This window comes from Oryctolagus cuniculus, chromosome 1 (genome assembly GCF_051225735.1).
Source record: "Oryctolagus cuniculus isolate XC-2025 breed Fujian yellow rabbit chromosome 1, ASM5122573v1, whole genome shotgun sequence".
Classification (NCBI taxonomy): domain Eukaryota; kingdom Metazoa; phylum Chordata; class Mammalia; order Lagomorpha; family Leporidae; genus Oryctolagus; species Oryctolagus cuniculus.
The window spans coordinates 197,724,545-197,739,956 of record NC_142867.1 but is presented as its reverse complement, the minus strand read 5'-3'; the positions used below and the strand labels follow the sequence as shown (position 1 = coordinate 197,739,956).

Here is a 15,412-nt window from a genome sequence, read left to right as displayed (position 1 = left end):
ACTGAAGGCCCTTCTCCAAATCACCATGTATACTTCCAGGGAGGCACAGCTCACTCCCTCTAAGCTATATACAGCTGGCTCCTGCCACACTCCAGTCTCCTCCCCAGGGGCTCAGAGGCGATAACTGCTCTCTGGCATCTCACCCCCCAGAGTGCTTTCTCTCCCCAACACGGACAGCACCATCCACTCCTGGGGCATCATGGGATGACTCATTCCCTTGCTGATGGGGTACGGGCCAGGCTCTTATGTTCCCACCTTCCCCTGCCTGTCCTGGGCATGGTGTGAATTCTGCAGGAGAGGGACCCTGAGATATTTCACCCTCTCTCCGGGAGGGGCTCAGTGGAGACAGGAAGGGGTACTCACCTTCCCATCTGTGGTGACCGCTGCGAACACAGTGGAAGAGTATGGCGCCCAGGCTACATCGCCCACAGCTGAGTTCAGGTCATAAATGAACATCGGGGTTCTGCAGTGGTGGAGGGGTGGGAAGCCCATGACACAGGGCTTACGGTGCCAGAGCCCAGGGCAGGGCCCAGGGCGGGGCAGGCCCCTCACTTGATAGTGTGGTCCCAGATCTTCACTGTCCAGTCAGAGCTGCAGGACATGAAGACCCTGGTGTGGTAGGGGTTCCAGGTCACAGCGTCCACCGCCATGTTGTGGGCATCGTAGGTGTCGAGGAATTGGCTGGAGTAGGATTTGGAACACTGGTGCAGCGGGGAGTCGGGGGTGGGGCAGGGAGAGGGGTCAGCGTGAGGGGGAGGTCAGCAGCCACCACTCCCCTGGGGGGCTCTGGAACATCAGAATCTGCCCGAGACTCCCTGCATCCCTAGCCCACAACACTGCCACGGCTGAGCCGGCCAAACTGCTGGCTGCTCTTCCCACTCTCCACACCCCCCAGAGAGAAAGCAGGGGTTTAAGGGGCTGGTAGTTGGGAGCAGATGCCCAGTCCCTCCCCGACCCCGGTCCGCAGGCCAGTCAGAAAAGACTCTCTCCCTGAGCCCAGGCAGAGCAGGTCTCTGAGGGGGAGGTGGCCTAGCCCTAGGCTGGGAACAGACAGAGCCCTGAGTCCAACTGCAGGCCAGGCATCACCCTTGCAACTGTGATAAACGCCTCACCTTGTCCATGGAAGAGCAGGTGCAGAGCCAGGAGCAGACACTGATCTCTGGATTTCCCATTCAGTTTCCTGCCCTGACCAGCACGCCCCGTTCTCCCTCCCTCCCTCCCTCCCTCTGAGAGCCAGAGGGACTGCCTGGTCTCTCCTTCCCTCCAGCCTCTCTGGGGCTGCCACTGGGAGGGGCTGAGTGGGGGGCGGGGACCTCTTTTGCATTCAGAACAGCTCTGGCTGGGCCTCTGGGGCTCCCGGGAGGCTGCCTGTAATTAACATTCTGAGTCTCTGAGCCTAAGAAAAGCTTGCAGCAGAGCTATTTCTGGATGGATGGAGGCTCAGGATGGTCACCTACTAACACTGAGACCTTGCAGCAAGTGGCGGGGAGGCTCCATCCTGGCTGCTGGAATGCACCTGGTATTCACACACAAATCTGCCTTCAAAGTTCAGGTTAAGTTCAAGTCTCCTCCAGGAAGTCTTCCTGGAATGTTCCAGCACATCCAACCCAACTCCCACTCCCACCTCTACCTTCACTCCTAGGAAGGGAGGAGGCTGGGTGGGCCCAGAGGGAGGCTGGGCTGGGCAGAAATCTTCCTCTAGATGACTTTCCTGCATGTGGCCCCTCTTGCTGCCAGCCACTTAGGTCAAGAAATGCACTCTTTTCTCCCAAGAAGACTTCGAGAATGGATGAGCACTAGCGTCTGTTGCAAACAAGAAGCTCCCAGGGTGCTCGGGTCGAGGCGGCCCTGAGGAGCTGGCACAGGGCAGCCCTGCCTCACCTTGTAGATTTTCCCCTCCTCTGTGCCCACTAGGAACATGTAGTCAATCTCTTTGTGGAAGTCGAAGGCGGTGCCACAGCCTGGACAGAAGAGAGAGCGGCCTTAGCCCAGTTCTGGGAGGAAGCTCCTAGCACCTCCCCTACCCCGCGCTGGGGCTTGGCCAGGCGCGCGCCCTGGGCCTCAGTGCGGGACAGACTGAATCTGGGCCCCTGGAAGGGCTGGGACTGGGCCAGACAGTTGGGACTCTGCAAAGGGCCAGGGGTTCTGCAGATGGGAACGGGGGAGGGGAGCCTGGGTAAACAAGGAAGGGATTGAGTTAAACAGGGTCAGGGTCAGGGTAAACAGGGAGAGCGTCTGGGTAAACAGGGGAGGAATTGGGTAAACAGGGACCTGACCGGCACACACAAGGCTGGATCTGCATCGCAGCACCTGACCTGCACGCACAGGAGCAGGTCTGCGGACAGCCACGGGCTCAGCGGGCGGGGCCAGGCTCTCCCATTACCACCTGCCTGGGCTCTGGCACAAGCCGGGCAGTGAGCGCTCAGCAGGGCCCAGGGCCACGGCCTTGACTCTCAGTCGGGAGGGTGGGCGGGCTGGGGCTCCTACCCACGGTGTGCAGTGGCAACCCCTCAGGAACTTCCGAGGTGCTGCCTTCCACCTTCAGCTTGATGACATCTGTGTGGATCAGCTCACTCTGCAGTCACAGAGGGTTGGGGTGGAGAGGGCCCCAGGGGTGGGCTGGATCCGCAGGGCTGAGGGGTGCTCCCCCGCTCCCCATCACCCGTCAGTGACCCTCTCTGGGACATAGGTACCTTCACGAGGGTCCAAGACACGATCCTGCCATCAGATGACACCGAAAAGAAGTTCAGGTTGTGGTCCATGTCATCCTTCTGCCACTTGACCTGAAACATCCCCAGCTGTGGGCTCTGGGCTGTGAGCTGGGCAGAGCTTCCCCAAGCACCCATCTGAGGCTCGGAAGCAAGTTCCAGGAGCCCATTCTTCAGGATCCCATGATGAGTGCTCCCTCCCTCCTTCCAGCTTTGAACACTCTCTCCCACGCTGGAGCCAGAGTGCCAGGCAGGGCACTGCCTGAGTGGCTTGGGTTGGGTTCTAGCAGCCTACGTAAGAGGAAGAGGTGGTGGCTCAGGGTTTAACCTCACACAGAGATGCCCAGAAAGGACAGGGTCCGCCAACCAGCTTCCTCATTTACAGAACAGGAGTCATAGCAGCATAGGTTTGTCGTGAGGAATAGCTAAGATAATATATGTGAAGTCCTCAACGTGGTCACAATATTGCACATAGTAAGTGTGCAGTACATGTTAGCTAATGTCCTCATTATTACCATCATCCTAGGACTCTGGGAGCCAAGGTTCCCTGGGGCCTTTCTCCTGTTTGCTGGAGGGCTGGAGGAGCAGGAGCAGACGCCCTCCCCTCCCCTCTCCTCCCCTCGTCTTCCAGGCTTGGCCCTCCTCCAGGAAGTGTCTCCTCTGTTCCCACCTTCACTTCACCACTAGCTCCTGCTCCCAGAACCTTGCTCTCAAATCCCAGATTTGAGCTGCATTTCTCCATCTGCAAATCGGGGTTAATTATCCTGCCCCGCCCGTCTTCTCAGGGCTGGAAGCAAACATATGGGAAAGTGTTTTGGAGACAGAGCTGTTGTCTTATGAAGATGACACGCTTGAGGCTCAAGTTTCTATTGCCAGATGTGGAGGCCTGGCCAAGCCATGTCCCAGAGAGCTGGGGAGGGGCTGGGTGCCCAGAGCTTTCCATCCTCTAGCTCTCTCCAGACCGCCCATGCTGGGACCACTGTCCTGTTCCCTCCCCCTGTCACAAGCAGAGGCCCAGCGAGGGCGGCCAGGAACCCAGTGCCTGTTGCCCGAAACCGCAGCTGTCACCATGGCTGTTGGGGAGCGGGCTGAGGGGAAGAGAAGGGGTTGCCTCTCCCCGACCGGCCCCCAGGCCTTGGAGATCAGAGCAGCAGGAGGGCGGGCTGAGTCCTGCCTGGATGGCTGGCTCTGTTGTCCTTTCACTGGGGGGGCCAAGAACCCCTGCAGAGCATGTCAGGCCCAAGTCTGAGTGGGCCCTGATCCTGAGAAGAAGTCTTCTGCGGGAAGGTGGTCCCATTAAAGCGGGGAGGGGACAAGGGCTGTCAAAGGCCAGGCGGTAAGAGGCGCTAGGGAGCTGCAAAGGGAAGTGTTTAATGAGCAGACGCCAGCGCATGGAAATTGTATTTCACACCCCACTTAGCAGCCTGATGGCCAGTGGGGGGTGGTATGTGTGTATTTGCAAGTGCCTGTGTGTCTGTGTAAGTGTGTGCAAGTCACATACGTGCTCCTGCGGGAGAGGGGAGGGTAGGAATCAAGCCGGAGAGGGTGCTAAGTGGGGTTTGGTGAGCAGATGACTGCTCAGGGACCAAGCAGTAGGGCAGAGGTGGAGCCCACTTAACTGATTCCTTCTCTTCTGCCTTATGTGATTAAGGCAGACTGCCTGACCCCAGTCTCTGTTCAAACATCCTTCTAGCTCCCTTCTCCAGAATTGTGCACACGCACACACACACACACACACACACACACCCTTCCCAGAGTGTTGTTGGTTGAGGTTTGACAGTGGGGCCTGAACAGGCTAGGCTACCCAGGCCAGCTCCCCGGGGAAATAGCCTGTGCTTTGGGACAGGAGCCCAGTTTTCTTAGAACAGATAGTTCTCTCCCTGGCTCCAAAACCTTCCATGGCTCCCCACTGCCAACAGAACAAACTCCTTCTGCCCCAGCCTGCCATTTGAGAACCAAAACAACTCTGACATCGTCTCTCAAAGAAGGACCTAGATTCTGCTATCTCTGTCATCTCATTCGCCAGCCTGGCTCTCCTTCAAACTCCAGGCTCAAACAGCACCTCCTTTCTCGGGGTCCCTCAGGCGTCTTGTATTGACTTCTGGCCAAATCTGCTCCTCGGCTGCCATTTCCCACTCCTGCAGGAGGCCTCCTGGGCACCCTAGAGGAAGGCAGCATCGACTTCTCCTTTTACCCACGTCCAGTCAACCATTTCCTTCTATCGACTTTACTGCCCCTGTAGCTCTCAGCCCTGTCTTCTCGTTTCTCTCTCCACTGCCCCTGCCCTAGCTCAGGCTTCAGCATTTCTTATGCTGTAACCAGAGGATCCCTCCAAGACACAGACGTGCTCACGTCATTCCTCTGCCTAAAACCTTCTGGGGGTTGGGCAGAGATTTTCAAACTGTGCTCAGAGAAAATCCTAAGAGCCTTGGGGAGGTACCGCGGGGGCAGGAGGAGTGATAACGGGGAAACCTTGAGCAAGCAGGGCTCTGGTCCTAGCAGAGCTGCTCCATGCTTCATTTGAAACCACCGACCTGCACTGTCCAACTTGACGGACAAGTGCAGTCCTGATTGGGCACCTGTCCTTTTGGCAGACCCTGCTCCCCTCTGTCTCTCCCATGATGCTCCACTGGGGCGTGGCTTCCCACAGGTCACTCTCCTTGATGCCCCACCCTGTGTCACTGCATATATGTCTCCCTTCACTCGCTTCTTCAGCTACTCACACTTTCTCATCCATCACAATCCAGCGCAGGCCTTGTTTCCCCTGGAAAGACCTCTCCTGCCCCAGCCCCGGTCTGGCACCCTTCTGTTGTAGCCCTTAGTGCCTGGCCCCGTCCTGGTCAGCCTGGGACCGGAGATCAGGCCTTTAAGCATGCTCGGCCACCAGGGCAGCAAGCAGGGAGCAGTCACTGAACAGGTGAATGAGTGAATGAACGAGAGGCAGGGAATGAGGGGCAAAGAAGGAAACGGGAAGTGAGAGATAAGTGGGTCCCTCCCTGGTCCCATGCTATGATTCCAGCCTACACCTTCCATTTGGCAAAAGCAGCAGCCTGTTTTCCTGGCAGGATGGTGGGGCAGCAGAGGCCACCCCGTTCAGGTGTGTTCCAGCCCTCCTGAGACCCGCTCAGTGGAAAAGATCATTTCCCCCCAACCTGTTATTTGACTTAGAGAGCAAAACAGGAGGAAGCGGGTGGTTGGCCTGGGACTTTCCCCCTCTCCTGGGCTCAAGGAGGAGGAGTCAGGCCAGCCAGAGGTGCTCCAAACTCGGGCCTGAGCTATCTGAGCTGGGAAAGCAGGCGCAGTCAGTGTGATCAAGGCAGGCCTTGTCTCCTCTCCCTGGGCTTTATCTAAAGTCTGCAGCTGTCTTCTAATGCCTGGAGGTGAGGAGTCGGACATTCTGGAGGAGAGAACTCCTGAAGCTGCCACCTCTGGCCCCTGCTTTGCTGGAGGGGCAGGGGAGGGTGTGCAGAGGAGGTGCTGCCTCCCTCTCACCCTCTCTGCCCAGGCTCTGGGCACAGGATGAGGCTGTCCTGGCATCCCTCCCTGGGGTGGGTGTCCACATGTCTCAGGGTGCTTAGGGCTGGAAGAAGCAGGAGTGCAGGGCCTGCCGGCAGACTGTCAGAGCAGGAGGGCAGAGCAAGATGAGAAGACAGACCCAGCACTGGCTGAGGAGCCCAGAGACCTGGGCAACTTGAGGCAGAAATCTGTCCTTGAGTTGTGCCAGCGCTTCCCGGAACCAGAGGATGCACAGCCTCAGGAGGAGGAGGAGCTCTGGGACACAGTGAGAAAGGGCCTGAAAAGCCAGAGCTAAGAAACCCTCTGAGCGTGCAGCTGTGAACCTGACTCCTGGGGGAGGAGATGGGAGACACAGTGTCAGGTGAAATCTGGCCCCGGTGTCAAGGTAACGGTCGCAGGCTGGGCTGACTTGGCAGAGGCCCTACTCACTACTTCAGGCCCATCTGGAGAAACGAGGGTGCGACAGAGGAGGCTTGGGGACAGACCTCACCCAGACAGCAGGCAACTGGCAGCATCCACCCCCGCCTGGGAGTTTCCCCAGATCTAGTCCAGATGGCAGGGGAGAGCCTGTGTGGGGAGTTGAGGAAACTTCTAGACGAGGCTCTGGAGTCTGTAACATACTCAGGTGCAGCCTGTCAGGCCCTGGAGGCTCCCAGCTGGGGCCTTGAGGTACTGACTGCCGCACCTAAGAGATCCCTGGCAGATAGATGGGGCCCTCGCTGTGGAAGCTGGGAAGCAGCGGACCTGGCTCTCTCCCAGTCTCTCTTACCTCCAGATTCTCACCTTTGGCCCTTCTCTGCCTCTTTTCACACCCAGCTCCTTGGTCACTAAGCTGGCACGTGCCATTCCTGTCCCCTTGCCTGTGACCCTGTCCTCCCAAGGTTCCACCTCCAGTGGCTCCCAGATGCCGTTTCCCCACTCTGGGTTCTGGGCCTGACCTGCCACACAGGGTCGGTGTGCTTGCCAGACTTGGCCGAGCTGCGGAAGCAGGGCTGGGAGTGGGGCTTCTTGAGGTTGTAGATGGCCACGTTGCCGTCGTAGTGACCCACCACCACCAGGTAGGGGTGGTCCACATGCATGTCGAGGCACATGATGCCACTGTCGCTGCTGAAGATGTACTCGGGGAAGCTGGGGTTCTTCATGCTGTAGAGCAGCAGCATGCCCCGGCTCTGCTTCATGAAGTCATCTAACCGGGGGACACAGGGCGTTGTGGTTGGAAGACCCTTCGGGAGAAGCACCCCTGCCCCGCCCCCCAAGATGAGCGAGCCCAGCCCTGCTCTACAATCAGAGGGTTCCTCTCTCAGTGCCCTCTTCTCCTTCTGTGGAATGGAATTAGGAGAGTCGGCCTCCTGCTTCTCAGGGCCCAGGGAAGGATCCAACAAGCAATAGAGGTGAGCAGGCTCGCCACAAGGACAGACAGTCATTCTCCTTTTCTTCCTGGGGTGCAGGCTCAAAGAGTTGCTAAGTCTTGTGTGGGCTTGGGAAGGGGCAGTTCCTTCAGAGGGGGTTCAAATGCCCAGTCCAGGAGCAGTGGGCTGTCCTAGAGACACCTGAATACTGCCCACGTGCTCCCTCTCCATCAGCCAAGGGCAGGGGTTGAACTTGAACTGAAACAGAACTGCGAGCTTCCATCTGGCTGCTTACGAGTATCTTCCCGGACAGCCTGTCTCCAGAGACCCCAGTTACAGCCTGTGCCCCAGCTCTAGGCCAGCCACCTGGCCCACTCGACGTGGGCATAGCTTTTGGTGATTGACAACGGACCCCTCCGCAGAGGTCTGCTCTCTCTCCATACCAGCCCCCCACCAGCAGAGTGCCTCTCACTCCTTATGTACACTTGACAGATAATGTAGCCACTGAACAGAATACAGCCCTCGAGTGCAGCTCTCCTGCCAGCACCCCAGCCCTTCTATCCCTTTCCTCAAGCTCCAAAGAGCCGGAGCTGGAGAGGTGGAAGGCTAGCGCAGCCCCCATCCCACCCCCATCTTGGGGGGCCCATTACTATGAGGGTCCTCCTCACTGACCCCCCGGCTCCTCTGGCCAAGCTCCTCTGTCCCTGGCAGCTGCAGTGCTTGGGACCTCATGACAAACTGGCCAGTCCTGAGACCCCATGGGAGGCAGCCCCAACTTGGCTAGTTTTTCTAAGTCATTCTCTTATTCTAAGGCTGCCCCTTACTCAAGAGAGTTAAGACTGGGCTGAGCCCAGGGACGATCTGGGCTTTTGGCATGAGTTCAGCTTCCTCCGTATGCCAGGCACTCCCATGCTAGACACCCGGCCAAGACCACTCTGTGCCCTGACTGGCAGCAGGTTTCCCCCAGGAGCCCGGCTGGCCTCAGAAGAGTTCTGCAGGAAGCTGGGGAAGCTGGCACGCCCACGACAGCAGCTCTTGGTTGAGGAGCCCACTTAGCCTCGCAGGGGCCAATCCTCCCCAGCTTGAGAGACACCTGTCAGGAACCTCTCCCCCAGACCACTTGCCAGGGGGCCACACATTCCACCTGAGTGGAAGGTGCCAGGGTCCAGCTTGAGCCTTGGGAAGGGCGTGCAGTGACTGGGAGGAAAGTGCTTGTGCTCTGGAGAAGCTAAGACTCCTGGCAAGAGGATGAGCTTGAGGGCTTCCAGATCCCCCGCAGCAGAACCTGGCTCACCCTGCGCCTGACTCTGTCTCAGAGCCAGCAGGAATCTGGCCTTGAGATAGGTGAGGTAGAGCCGACTGCGTCTCACTCTGTGCAGCTCCTGGGAGAGATCTGTAGCTTGCTGAGTAGAGCGAGGGAAGAACAGGAAGGGCTTGAACTGGGAAGTGTGACCACCCCTTTAGCTTTATTTTATTTTAACATTTAGTTATCTGGGCCGGTGCTGTGGTGTAGTGGGTAAGGCCATTGCCTGTAGTGCTGGCATCCCATAGGGGTGCCAGTTCGGGTCCTGGCTGCTCCACTTCTGATCCAGCTCTCTGCCGTGGCCTGGGAAAGCAGTAGAAAATGGCCCAAGTCCTTGGGCTCCTGCACTCTCATTGGGAAACCTGGAGGAAGCTCCTGGATCCTGGCCTCGGATCAGCACAGCTCCGGCCACTGCAGCCAATTGGGGAGTAACCAGCAGATAGGAGACCTCTCTCTCTCTCTCTCTGTCTCTCTCCTTCCCTCTCTGTGTAACTCTGACTTTCAAATAAATCAATAAATCTTTTAAAAAACAAGATTTAGTTATTTATTTTGAAAGAGTTAGAGAGAGAGAGAATCTTCCATCTGCTGGCTCACTCCCCAGATGGCTACAATGGCCAGCTCTGGGCCAATGGCCAGCTCTGGATCAGGCTGAAGCCAGGAGCCAGGAGCTTTTTCCGGTTTTCCCACATTGGTGGCAGGGGCCCAAACACTTGGACCTTTCGGGTCCTGGCTTTTGCCTTTCCCAGGCCATTAACAGGGAGCTGGATCAGAAGTGGAGCAGCTGAGACACGAACCAGCACCCATATAGGATGCCAGTGTCACAGATAGTGGCTTTACCCATTATGCCGCAAAATCGGACCCCTCTTTAGCTTTTGTTTATCAAGCAAACCTGAGCACCCGATTTCGGCCTCCTCCAGGACTGGCCCCTGCGGGGACAGAGACATATCAGACCCTGTGGCTGAATGATTTCTATCAACAGTCAAGTTAGCCAGGGATGCTCTTGATTTCAATCTGTCCTTGATGCTTGTCAAGATTGACAGTGGTGCGAGGGTAAGCCAAGGTGTGAATGACAGTGGCAGGTAGGTGGGTGACGGATGCACAGGCCGAGGACTCAGATGCTCTCCTTAATGCACCAAGGGGCAAAGGTGGGCACGACCTTCACACTTGCTCCTACTATGGTACAGGGCCTGGCCCTCTGATGTATATAGCAGCATGGCCCACTTTCTGTAGACAAACTCCAGGTACCCTCTGTCCCTGTATGCCTACCCAGACATTGTGACCAGTGAAATCAGGGTGACTAGCTTAGCAACTGTGTATTGGGGACCTCTGTGACTGACTCACAGAATCACTGAGACCAGAATCTGGGCTTCCAGACTAATTTCACAGTTGGAAAAACTGGGCCCCAGAGAAGAGCAGTGGTGTGCCCAGGAACATGAGGCACACGACACCAGTACCCTTTTTATAGCAGAAGTTGTTCTGCTCTGATAATGGCATCAATCTGGTCTGGGCACAGAAGTGAGGAAGGGAGGAGAGGGGCACTACACCTAATGGTAGTGGTGGTCGGGACTAGCAGAGCCAAGAGAAGCCCTCCAGGCTCTGGACTAGAGAACAGCTAAGAGACAGGTCAGTCAAGCACCAGAAAAGCCTAGATTTCATAAGAGAGGGACACAGAGCAACCCATCACCCCTAGGCCCTAGATCCTGCCTTCTTCGCAGGCCATATGCATCCGGACAATATGCCCCACTTTCCTGAGCTGGATTTAATAGTCTCTGTTACTTGCAACCAAAGGAACCCTCCTAGACACCAAGATCACAGTTCCTAATCATGGATAGGGACTATGTTTCCTGAATTCTCAGGGCTCTTTTCACCAAACCACACTAGGAAAATAATGAAGAACAAAAAACAAAAACCTGCCCTGATTCAACTCCATCTTATTCCATCCACTCCTCCCCCGGCTCCTGTGGCCCCTGTGAGACCTTACTGCTCCATTCTCCGAGTGCACCAGTGAGACTTGACAGAGCAGACCTCCCATAGCTCCAGCAGGAGATCATCAGCTTATTTTCCAGAGGCCCCAAAATGACTTCACTGCTGAGACCACCAATGGTAACCATGCAATATCTTTGCTAGGTTCATCTTGGGTGACATCATTGCCCAGTCCTCCAACTGTCTGGGTGATGTCACCACCCAGGTCACCAGCAGCCCAATGATATCACTGCTTGGCCCTCCAGCAGGATGACATCAACAACAAGTCATCAGCAGTCCTGGAATGACATGAGCATCGAGGGCACCCACAGTGCCATTCTCAGGGAATGCTAGGACCCCTTCTGGCTCAAGGCTTCCAAAACATTGGGCCCTGGGCTCTGGGATGGTTTGTTCTGAATTTCCCTAATCTTATCCTCCTTTGTACAAAGAGGCAGAGATGAAGTCTAGGGCTTGTGAAGGAATCTGAGTGTTCTCCAGGCCATAGGATTTCAGTAAGTAGCTGAAACAACGGGAACAAAAAAGGGGGAAGAGAGAGAGAGAGAGAGAGAGAGAGAGAGAGAGAGAGAAACTTGGTTTGTGATCCTGCCACAGAGGGAGAGGGTTGTTGGCCGGGAATGAGCTCCTTTTCCCCACTTTGTGCTTTGGCCCTCTTAAGCTGCACTGAATTCCCTCCCACACTGTCTGGGCAGTCTACTAGCCCGTGAGGGTCTTCTCTGGGAGATAGGCACCAGGGCTATCTCCTCTGTGAGCCTCCACCCCCACCCTGTGAGGAGCTGTGAGCAGGTCTCCTGCTCAACCTCCCATAAGACAGGGGGAGCATGGCCTGGTGTGGCCCAGCACGCCTCTCTCTGCTGATAGGGGTGCCTGCTGCTGGCCCTGTCCTGCTGCGGGATCTCTAAGTCCTCCCCAACTCTCCCCTTCAATGAGCCACAAGAATTTGGAGAGGAGAACCAAACCCCTCACAAACAGGGTCTGACCTGGCAGTTCTGAGAAAACTGGGCTCCAGGCAAAGGGGCCGCAGAGGCAATGGGAGGCTCAATTCCACCATAGACCAAAGCTCTGCCTACCTTTGACTTCCCCTTTCAGCCCTGGCAGAACAGGGCCACAGTTGATATCTTCCTGAACCAGCAGCCATCAGTGGGGGCCAAAGCTCCACGACCTTACCCCTGCAAGGTTAGCAATCGTGGAGAGCTGCTCTGGAGAATTCTACAAATCAAGAGAACCCTGGGCTCCTGGCTCAGGGCTCAGAGAACGCCAGGCAGGGAGAGGGCATGTTGGGGCATGAGACTAAAGCCAGATCAGTGATCAGTAGGAAGTAGATGCCAGGCTGCTGTGACAAGGGGAGCGAGCCAGCCTTGAACAGCAGGCTTCCTCTCTTACTGTGGCATCCTAAATGAGTCCAGCCCAGGACCAGCTCCAAGGCAGCAGCTGTTTAACGACTCCCTTACTGAGTCACGCAAGAGGCACTTGGTGGGGGCATGTGGTAGGCAGGAACACGCCCCCCTCACCAAAATGTCCACATCCTAATCCCCAGAACCTATAAATATGTCACTTTGCATGGCAAAGGGACTTTGTAGATGCGATTAAGTTAAAGACCCTGAGACAGGGGGATTATCCTGGATTATCTGGGTGGACTCAGTGTAAGTGCAAGGGTTCTTATAAGGGAAAGAGAGTCAGAGAAGGAGATGTGACGACAGGAGCAGATGGCAGAATGATGCGATTTCTGGTTGGAAAGGGGCCACAAGCCATGGAATGTGGGCAGCCTCTAGAAGCTGGAAAAGAAGAGGAAACAGATGCTGCCCCAGAGGCTCCGGAAGGAACAAGGCCTCTGCTGACACCAGCGTGTAGCTCAGTGACACCCATTACGGACATTTGACCTCCAGACTGTAAGAGAAGAACTTGGGACCGTTTCAGGCCATCGTGTTTGCGGTAATTCACTGCAGCAGCTACCGGACACTAATCTGGTAGGCATTCCAAGAAGGTGGACCCAAACTCCACCGTCACAAACCATAGAGAGTGGCTCGTAGAGGTGGTTCTTGTTCCTCAGGGATGGTTTGGAAGCAGGTCCCTCTAGAAGTCAGGCTGATGGGCTGATGGATGCTATGATCTTCAGCTGCCCTGGTGTCTACAAGGAAACCCTCCCTCAGTTTCCCACAGCCTGCCTTGCCACCTTGGTCACCAGAAACAGAAATGCCCCCTTTGTGTTGGGATGTTCACCATCTCCACAGGCAGGGAAGCAGCCCAAGGCTCCCCTACAGAGGGTATCGGTTGCTAGACGGCTCCAATCTCATGCACGGCCCAGGGGCCATGGGGCCACGTCGGGCTCAGCCTCCCAGGCAGCTGGGCTTGTCCAGGCATTCTCATTCGATTAGAAGTCATATTTAAACAGTGTGGGAACTAAGAGCAAGGCCTTGGAGACAGAATACATCAAGCGGGACATTTAATTTGATTTAGGGAAAATGAGGCAAACATTTGAGAACCTAAATAACTAACCAGTAATTAAACTAACAACGGGAATGCCCTAGCACTACAACCCGGCAAGCACAGTGGCCTTTATGGACTGTATTTACAAAGAGACCTGACAACATAATTAGTCCTGTAAATTTTACACAGCCTGCAGCCGACGAGTGATGGATTTTGTGTGTGGAGGATGAACAGGGAGAAATGAGGTGGATGAATTTCCATTTTCAGTAAATGAAATTAACACTGCTTAATTAGTGAAGCTGACAAATAAATGATCAGAAAAGATTTAAATCCCTATGAGTGTTATCTCTGGCCTGGGAAGGCTTGGGGGACAAGCCAGGGTGTGGTGGGACAGTGGGGGAATGGGCTTGGTGCTGGGACACAGACCCTACCCGTGGATCCTTTTGAGGGTGCTGCCCCCCTCAGAGGGAAGCCGGGGTGGGGGAACACCTGGCTCCCTGCCCTTCCAATATGTGGCTCCCTAAGCAGCTTCCTGCCCGCTTTCCTGTGTGATAGCCTCGGGATCTGTTCCACTCTCCCTGACTGCAGAGCAGCAGGAGTCCCCGCTTCCCGGCCATGAACGGGCCAAAGGGCCGGACAGGACCCCTTCGGTGTAGCCTTGCCGACACGGGTGCACCCACAAGCCCCCAGGCCGTCTCTTTCTGGACCAAGTTTCCGCTCGCCCGCCAGTGTTCCTCCACCTGCTTTTACCTGCTGACAGCCTCTTTTTCCACTCTGCTGGGAACATGGAGCCTGGCCGGAGGGGGCATCCAAATCTGTGCCCTTTAAGCAGCCTGACGTGCCCAGCACCTGATACCCAGCAGCCATAGAGGGGAGGAGGTGTGAATGCTTGTGCGCTGTTGCAGGCAACTGCCTGGACTCCCTTTCCCCACCTGCTTGCTCCTGGCTGGGCTCCAGCCGACCTGCCCTCCCCTCACCACAGGGGATTGGTCTCAGTCCTTCCTAAGGGACACGCCTACCCCTGCCAAAGTTTTATGTGACTGTGTTACAGAATAGGCACTGGGAATTCCAGGAAAAAGGTTTACGAGGTTTGGACTGAACTTACCAGGGCCAAACCCAACAACAAATCCAAATTCTCACTGCAGTGTTTGTCCTTGTGATTCTGATTATGGGAAGTCAGTATACAGGAGCTTCCAAAGTATGACCGATTCTGGTGGGACAGGCTGCTTCTCACAATGACCTCAGCCAGCAACAAGGGTGCCCTCCGCCTACCTCAGTTTTGCCCTCTTTCTTCCGCGGAGGTGCTGAGCACCCAAGAGCATTGGACTTCCAGAAGTGACCTTGGAAGTGGATGCAGGGCCCTTCTGAGCCCCAGTCCAGCATGGCTCTGCTTGGGCCCTTACAGGTGGTTCTGAGGTATACAGGGCCCTGGAGCATAGATGTCTATTGGAAAACGGGCCAACAAGTCCCGTGCCAGGGATAGCAGTTGCGAATAGCACTGTCACTAGGCCCTGCTCCCAGACTCACCGCCCTCTGTCATTCTCTGGAGCAAGGAAAGGAGGCTACTCAGGCCCTGGGAGCACTGCAGGCCTGCTAGGGAAAGCATGGAGGACGGGGCAGAAGGCTGCTCGCAGGCCACATTCGGCTCCTTTCCCCCAGTGTGCCTCACCACAGCACTGAGATGGAACCTGGCAGGCTGTTAGCTTCTCCTTGTCCCCAATGAGAAGTCTGTGCTCAGAGAGGCGTCTAGCCCCAGGTATAGCTCCGGGCAGTGACCCTCCAGGAGCAGCTGACTGTGTGCACCACTCAGGCAAAAAAGACTGAGGAAGGACAAAGAGACCCTTCCCGGGTGAGGAGGCTGCGGGGCCTGGCCAGCTTGAGGTCTTGCCCTCGTGGGAAGTGAACTATTCTCTCCTGCTCCTGACTGAGGCTGCCCCCAACCCTGCCCCGACACATGACCCCAGCCAGCCGACCCTGCTTCTGACCCTGGCTGGGAGGAGATGGTGTCAGAACTGTAGTCGTTTCTCCTCCCACCTTCTGGGGAGTCCCCATGCCCCCACCTCTGTCCAGGGCAGGGAGCCCAGGCTGACAGCACTCTCATGGGGGTCCACACCCACTCCTAGGAGGGC

General features: G+C 56.3%; 1 protein-coding gene across 1 annotated transcript in view; it reads right to left on the bottom strand.

The window, feature by feature from the left end:
• The window catches only part of DNAI1 (dynein axonemal intermediate chain 1), a 40,784-nt gene that overhangs the window by 5,003 nt on the left and 20,369 nt on the right, over positions 1-15,412 (bottom strand). The window contains exons 13-18 of the mRNA XM_089306772.1: positions 7,163-7,410; positions 2,694-2,783; positions 2,488-2,575; positions 1,882-1,961; positions 553-701; positions 364-463 (exon numbers count right to left, since the gene is read on the bottom strand). Of these exons, the coding sequence (XP_089162898.1) occupies positions 364-463; positions 553-701; positions 1,882-1,961; positions 2,488-2,575; positions 2,694-2,783; positions 7,163-7,410 (755 nt within the window). The remainder of the gene's footprint in view (positions 1-363; positions 464-552; positions 702-1,881; positions 1,962-2,487; positions 2,576-2,693; positions 2,784-7,162; positions 7,411-15,412) is intronic.